We start from the raw sequence: 7,754 nt of genomic DNA, 5'->3' as shown, positions 1-7,754 counted from the left end.
CCTTAGTGCGGTTGCCAGTTCTATATCATCCACAACAATGATGTCCGATTAGTCCAACCTTGCAAGGTGAATCCCTTGTGTTGTAACCAGCTCATATCAAATGTGTCCAACGCAAGTAACCCTACCTGGTAAAATCGGTCTTAAGAGCGCCGGTACCAGAGTATGCGCAGCTCACAACGTCAGCGTTGTCAGCCCAGACTATAAAATGCATGCAAAGATAAGGAAACACATAAGAGAGAGTGTCGATAAACAGCAACACATACTGTCGCTCCAGAAAACGATCGGTTCATTAAAAAAAGTATCACATCCATGATCCTTACCATTGCGGAACATGAGTTCGACATGCTGGAATTTCTCAAACTGCTCATCCGCGCCCAAGATACCGATCTCGCGCAGCTGACGATTGAGCACCCAGCGGGAAACAACAGACTGAACAACGTTGGTTCTGTCAAGGCAGTCCATGCAATTGGTGCGGACTACAGAGCTCTGCTTCTGGGAGACCTTTTCGAGGCCGTCCCTGCCGATCTCGGCCTTAAAGTATCTGTTAGTTGACACACGAGTCAAGTCAGTAAAACTCAGGTAGCATATAGGGTCGAAGGTGAGTTCTTCCGTGCGTCAAATGAAAGAAATCAAAAGCATATCAATACCCTTGTGCGTTGAGTTCTTCCTGGAAGTGCTCCAACAAAAGGGACACACGGTGCCACTTCATCTTGCTGCACTCATGATGGAAATCAAAGTGGTGGTACTTGATGTCTGGGTCATTCAGGACGTCAATGTGCTTCTGGAATGCCACTCCCATAGGTCCTTCGTATCCCTTCTTGTTAATCAAGTTGATGACGAGCTGGGGACCATAGAAGGACTTTTGGATCTCGAAATGCTTGCGGAATGAATTCTCCTGTGATATTCGAAGCGGTTGAGGTGAGTAAGAATAGTGGCGAATCTTGATATAACTCCAAGCAACGACAACCACTTCAATCAAGTTGTATTTACAGTCTCGGGATTCTCAAAGATTTGAAGCTTGGGAGTGTACTTGATGTTGTTGATCTGAGTCCAGTAGATAGGGATGGAGCCACGGGTCTGAACATGGGACAGGAAAATCTGTCCGCCGGGCAGGGTCGAGGCTGTGCCGTCAAGATCAGCATCCGCGATCACGATCTGCTCTGTCTCATTAAAGTTGGAGACGTTTCCTTGAGCATCCACACCGCGAGAGAAGTAGCGGGTACCAGCGCGATGGCGAGATCGGCGAGAGATGAGAGCAAAGGTGAATGGCTTCTTGTTGATTTCGGTGGTCTTGATCTCGGCGAAGCCATTAATAATAGGCAAGATGAAGTTGCTTAGCTAAATGAAGCAAACCCAACATTTGAATTGAAACGTATTAGATATCATTATTCATTTTTTATGGATCTCGATTCATAAATAAACGTTCACGCCTTACATCCTCAGCCTTGTTGTTGATAGAGTGTTCAATGAACTTTGTCTGAAGTCGTCTGTTCCAGAAGAATCTCTCGTCGGCCTACAAGAAGGAATGACATTAATGTAGATGTTAGATAGCAGTTCGAGCAACGGTCTCTTTAACGCCAGACCGCCAATGGAATGCAAGAATATACCCGCTCCCAAATCGATTGAGTGTTATCCTTCAATTCTGACTGGCGCTGAAGAGTATGGGTCACTTCGTATCCATACGAGAAGTGGAGCTGTGCTGACTGAAGGTGAGCGTGAAGCAAGGAGAGGTAGGAGGCCTCTTCGCCAACCTAGAAACAAAGCCAAAGGATGCAATCGGGGTTCAGTAGGACAGTAAAGATACTCGTATCAGCGCCATTAGCAGTAGATCCCAGTCAACATTGCAGCAGAGACATGTCCTAGCACGTACCTGGGCCTCGGTCAAGGCATGGTTATTACGGGAAAGAGGGAGGACCTTGTAGTCCTTGACTTTGTAGATCTCATGCTCGCCAATGCGACCAAGCTTTGTCCGTTCGGTAATAACGACCATGTACTCGCCTATGAGAAATATAGTGCAGACATCGGCAATAGGCAGGGCTCAGTTGATCAGCACATTGTCCTCCCATCAACAGCTATGAAGGCGTGATCTTTTGTCATTGATCCTATCGCTTACCAGCCAAAAGACGGATAAAGCCAATAACACCATAGATGTTCATAGCTTCCTGATCGGAAGAAATCTTGGTAGCGGGTGCTATTCAGGTGGTGGAGGGAGTGGCAACAGTCAGACGGTGCTGTTGATCAGATTCACAAAAGTTGCATGAGGTGTGCAATTCGAGTATTACAGTTCAATCGGGCTTCGCCTGTGCTGCGCTGGATGACTACATTCTCTGATGCCGCCGAACCATCGCTGTGGACGGGCTCCAGAGTGAATGTGTCGACGCTCGTATGACTGAGATAAAGATGCGCCGGGAAGGTGAAGGTAAAGAGAGACGTTTTGATGGGGTTAGGTTAGCTGAAGTGTGCCGGTCGGGTGGTGCCTCTGCAAAAAAAATATAAAAAAAAAAAATGCCAGCCCATCGACTTACAGCTTGAGTGCGGTGTGAATGGCCATGGCTTTGTGGTGTTAAACAAGGATTGAGTGAAGTGATGAGAAGTAAAAAGAAAGATGAAAAGAGAGTGTGATGAGGTTTTTGTACTGAAGAAAGAGAAAACGAAGACCCATATGAAGATTTTATTAAAAGGCATTGTCCAGTGCGCGCGTTCGGACAGCACCTTTGAGAGCCCTTCCTCTATTTAATAATGACCATGCACCGCTCTACTTTCACATCGTGTTCCTGTGCTGGAGCAGCAGAGTCAACTGAGCCATGTGTGAGGGCTTCAATCGTATGAGAATAGCTACATGGTCTACAGGTACGTACTCGACATTTCAGGAACGGGGGCGTTCATTCTGTCGCAGGTGATCGGCACACATAAGGGGAGTTCTCTCATGATCAACGAGCAGGCCAGTATGTCCGTGGAGACCTGTTCGTTCTATGAACACCGGGCTGCTCTATTCTGAATTGCCTGAGCTGTTGCGAGATCTCATTTCTTAAAGTGACCGAGTCGATAAAAATATACCGAGTGAAGCAGCCAAAAATTGAGCAATGCCTCATTATACACCAGCACTCCTTGAATATAGATCCTGCTGCAACCGCCTTGGATAACAAGCACACAAACAACAGTGACGATCTGAGTGCATGTGATAAGCTGTTAAAGCACTCACGTCACACCGAGAAGGCATGCAAAGCAGCACTGATGGACAGGCATGGACCCTGCCTCCCTGGAGGCACCTTCTCTTGCGCTTCTCTTCTTTTTTTGTGTGGTTGCGACGCGGCAGGCTGGTTAGCGTTGAGGATGACTGCCATGCGGCGAAACTTTTTGAGTTCCGCCATATATATGTACTCGGCTTTCTCCACACTCGGGTTCACTCCTTTTGGCAATGGCCTTTGCTCGTTGTCGGCCCTTTTTTTAGAAAGCGATATAAAAAGGCCTATGGGCTCCTGCTCCTTATCCCAACAACTCCCTTCTCCCCACTCTCTCTTCTCTTTTTGTTTTCGTATCCACTCCTCTCGCCTTTCTTTCCACAGAAACGCAGGATTGAAAACAAGTACATATCAGACGCCTTCCACACGCGCAACCGTTGCCCTGCTCTTGCACACTTAACTTCAATGCCCCTATTGCCATAGCCATACGCAGCCCCTACAATCTTTCTTGAACACCTCATTTTGGACTTCACACACGCATATATAGCAACCTGCCATGCCGTTCCCTCTCAGTTCCCTCGCCCGCACAGCCGCCAACCCCATGGCGCGCTACTCCGCCCAACTAATGCGCTCTGCCTTAGCTCGCACGACTGCCCCAGTCGCGACGCTCATGGCCATTCGTAAGGCTTCCTCGGGCACTGCTGCCAAGGATGACCTGCCTGCTGCCAAGGACGCCTTCTTGCAGGGCAACTCCGCCAGCTATGTGGAAGAGATGTATAATGCCTGGCTCAAGGACCCCACCTCCGTTCACCTCTCCTGGCAGATCTACTTCAGGAATCAGTCCCATGGAATGTCGTCGTCACAATCTTTCCAGGCTGCCCCTACCATCCCACCCAGCGGCGGTGTTCCGTCCCTTGTCCCTGGCTCCCAAGTCGGATCCTCGGACGTTATCGATCACTTGAAGGTCCAGCTCCTGGTCCGCGCCTACCAAGCCCGTGGTCACCATATTGCCCGTCTGGATCCTCTCGGAATTAGCGCGGCCAATGTGGGTGGCCTCTCCCCCCGTGAAGTAGACCTGACCCATTACGGCTTCTCTGAAAAAGACCTTGATCGCACCTTCAGTCTTGGCCCCGGTATCCTTCCAGGTTTCCTTGACACCGGTAGCAAGCAGACCCTGCGTGAGATCGTTCGTCACTTGGAAGCTATCTACTGTAAGTTTCGTAAAAGTATTTGTGTGGGGAAGAGAGCAATCGAATATGAAATTGTTCCCATGCGCTGTTTTTTGAGAAATTGGGTTTTAGTGCTGATTCAGATGAGATCCTATTGCAGAAGTATTCTGCATGACGAAAGGAGCGCACAAGGGATGGATGATCATCCCTCCATCCGCGGCACTTCCGGAGTAGACCACGGATACACATGGGCACTATTGGCACACTTTTCACAAACATATTGCAGTAATCCAACGACGCAAGCAATATTAGCAACATAAACTGGCAGCGAGGATGGAAGCACCATGCGCAAGGGTTGTCGATGCCGGGGGGAGGAGAGCCTCTTCTTTCTCTTTCAGTCCTATCCATCCCGGCTGTCCTCAATAGAGCAATCAAGTGGCATCCACTTGGTTTCGTCTCCTCAAAATCTCAGGGACGCGCATCAGCAAGCGTCGGATCTCTAATTTATTTTTCCTTGGCTCTTCGGTATTGCCGTTTTTCCTATCTTTTTGGAATATTGCGCATTGACATATCCTCCTCTCTAGGTGGGTCCATCGGTATCGAGTACATTCACATCCCCGACAGGGAACGCTGCGACTGGATCCGACAGCGCATCGAGGTTCCCCGACCTTACAAGTACTCGATCGAGGAGAAAGCCATGATCCTCGACCGTATGATTTGGTCCGATTCATTCGAACGCTTTGTCGCGTCCAAGTACCCCAGCGAGAAGCGCTTCGGCCTTGAGGGAGGCGAGAGTCTGATTCCTGGAATGAAGGCTTTGGTAAGTCGTCAGGTCGCGTCTCTTCTATCAAAATTTACTGATATGACAAGGTTGTCGTGGAGCGTGCATGGAGAGCTTCACGAAAACTTTACGTCGTTCCTTTTATGGCATCCCTTTTCTACATCGCCTTTTACAGCACAACGCTTTCTTTGGTTAACCGATCCTATTCACGTATTTCCTGGTAGATCGATCGATCGGTCGAGCATGGCGTCGAGTCCATTGTCATGGGAATGCCCCATCGCGGTCGTCTCAACGTCTTGTCGAATGTCGTCCGCAAGCCACACGAGTCCATCTTCTCAGAGTTCAGTGGTAACTCTGCCCAGGATGGCTTCTCTGGGGATGTCAAGTACCACTTGGGAATGAATTATGAACGCCCCACGCCCTCCGGCAAACCTGTCCAGCTGTCTTTGGTGGCAAACCCTTCGCATTTGGAGGCTGAAGATGGCGTCGTCCTTGGAAAGACCCACGCTATCCAGCATTACACGGACGACAAGGAGAGGACTCGCTCGCTTGCAGTTCTCTTGCACGGTGATGCAGCCTTTGCTGGACAGGGCATTGTTTACGAGACCCTTGGATTCATGGACTTGCCTGCGTACTCGACTGGAGGGACCATTCACATTGTCGTCAACAACCAAATTGGTTTCACGACTGACCCTCGCTTTGCTCGCTCGACTGCCTACTGTACCGACATTGCCAAGTCCATCAATGCCCCCATCTTCCATGTCAATGCTGATGACGTCGAGGCCGTCAACTACGTCCACCAGCTGGCTGCCGACTGGCGCAAGGAATTCCACACTGACGTTGTGATCGATCTTGTCTGCTACAGGCGTCATGGACACAACGAGACTGATCAGCCCAGCTTCACTCAGCCCATCATGTACAAGGCAATTGAACGACAGACCACCGCCTTGGAAAAGTACATTGACCAGCTCGTCAAGGAAGGTAGTTTTAAAACCGAGGAGATCGAGAGCATGAAGACGCGCGTCTGGAACATCCTTGAGGAGAACTATGCCAAGAGCAAGGACTATAGGGTCGAGATTAAGGAGTGGATGACCAGCTCGTGGCCTGGATTCAAGTCGCCTGCCGAGCTAGCGACCGAGATCCTGCCCACTTTCCCCACCGGTGCGGCCATCGAGACCTTGAAGCACATCGGAAACAAAATCAGCTCCTACCCACCAGGCTTCAAGATCCACCCCAATTTGGCCCGTATCATGAAGACGCGTGCCAAAACCATCGAGACCGGATCCAACATTGACTGGGCCACTGCTGAAGGCCTAGCTTTCGGCACCTTGCTCTCCGAGGGCAAGCACGTCCGCTTGGCCGGTCAGGATGTTGAACGTGGTACCTTCTCGCAGCGTCACGCTGTGCTCCACGATCAGGAGACTGACACCCTTCATGTTCCTCTGAAGAACTTGGGCCATGGCCAGGCGGCATTCTCGATCAACAACTCTTCGCTCTCCGAATATGGTGCTCTTGGGTTCGAGCTCGGCTACTCGCTTGTCAATCCCAACTCGCTCATTTTATGGGAGGCTCAGTTTGGAGATTTTGCCAATAACGCGCAGTGTATCATTGATCAATTCATCGCCTCTGGAGAGAAGAAGTGGCTTCAGCGCACAGGATTGACCATGCTCTTGCCACACGGATACGATGGACAGGGTCCTGAGCACTCGAGCGCCCGTATTGAACGTTACCTCCAGATGTGTGATGACCATCCCGACTACTATCCATCGGAGGAGAAGCTTTCTCGCCAGCATCAGGACTGCAACATGCAGGTCGTGTACTGCTCAACTCCTGCCAACTACTTCCACGCCCTTCGTCGTCAAATCCACCGCGACTACCGCAAGCCTCTGATTGTGTTCAACTCCAAGCTGCTGTTGCGTCATCCTATGGCGCGCTCGACCTTGGATGAGATGTCTGGCGATACGCAATTCCAGCGCTTCATCCCTGAGGTTGACGAGGAGAAGCTCGTCAGTGCCGACAAGATTACCAAGCACATCTTCTGTTCTGGCCAGGTCTACTATGCCCTGGTGAAGGCTCGTGAGCAGAACAAGATTAACGACGTTGTGATCTCGCGTGTTGAACAGTTGAATCCATTCCCCTATGACAGGATCAAGGAGTACTCTGACAAGTATCCGAATGCCGAGATTGTCTGGTGCCAGGAGGAGCCCTTGAACATGGGTGCGTGGGCCCATGTTGCTCCTCGCATCCGCACCTCGCTTCGCGAGACCGCTAACCATGCCGGCAAGGAGGTGCGTTATGCTGGCCGTGAGCCTTCTGCCTCGGTTGCGGCCGGTAACAAGAAGGTCCATTTGGTGGAGGAGTACGCATTTTTGTCCGATGCTCTGATTGGCGAGGTCAGAAAGCCTTCTGATGTCGTCGGAGGAGTCCCCGTCTTCTAAGCTAGACTCTTTTATATGACACGAATCCCTGTAAAATACACAACTATCTAAACGAGGGCATTTTTGCAATGAGGGGCTGTTTTGACCATGGCAATGCAATTGAAGAATGCTCTATGGGTGTTAATGCATTAAAAAAAGGTCCCTTGCAGTCCTCGCTTTGTTCCTGATCTTCTAGCCTGTACAA

At 50.2% G+C, this 7,754-nt stretch overlaps 2 protein-coding genes across 2 annotated transcripts; one reads left to right on the top strand and one right to left on the bottom strand.

Annotated features, from left to right (window-relative positions):
• Positions 1-121: 121 nt before the first annotated feature.
• BC939DRAFT_508787 (SacI homology domain-containing protein) lies at positions 122-2,551 on the bottom strand (the record flags this gene model as incomplete). The annotated part of the gene is made up of 10 exons (XM_051561041.1): positions 122-198; positions 321-541; positions 648-895; positions 991-1,338; positions 1,436-1,513; positions 1,608-1,751; positions 1,871-1,998; positions 2,114-2,191; positions 2,283-2,389; positions 2,526-2,551. 10 exons carry the CDS (start codon positions 2,549-2,551, stop codon positions 122-124), a joined length of 1,455 nt encoding a protein of 484 aa, XP_051406024.1.
• A 1,301-nt stretch (positions 2,552-3,852) lies between these two features.
• Positions 3,853-7,570, top strand: BC939DRAFT_404496 (oxoglutarate dehydrogenase, E1 component; the record flags this gene model as incomplete). The annotated part of the gene is made up of 3 exons (XM_051552798.1): positions 3,853-4,393; positions 4,936-5,171; positions 5,357-7,570. The coding sequence occupies 3 exons, from the start codon at positions 3,853-3,855 to the stop codon at positions 7,568-7,570; spliced, it is 2,991 nt and encodes a 996-aa protein (XP_051406023.1).
• Positions 7,571-7,754: the final 184 nt, after the last annotated feature.

The sequence above is a fragment of the Gamsiella multidivaricata genome (genome assembly GCF_025024155.1).
Source record: "Gamsiella multidivaricata strain RSA 2152 chromosome Unknown BC939scaffold_153, whole genome shotgun sequence".
NCBI classification, from domain to species: Eukaryota; Fungi; Mortierellomycota; class Mortierellomycetes; order Mortierellales; family Mortierellaceae; genus Gamsiella; species Gamsiella multidivaricata.
The sequence above is the reverse complement of the archived record's forward strand: the minus strand, read 5'-3'. Positions and strand labels throughout refer to the sequence as shown.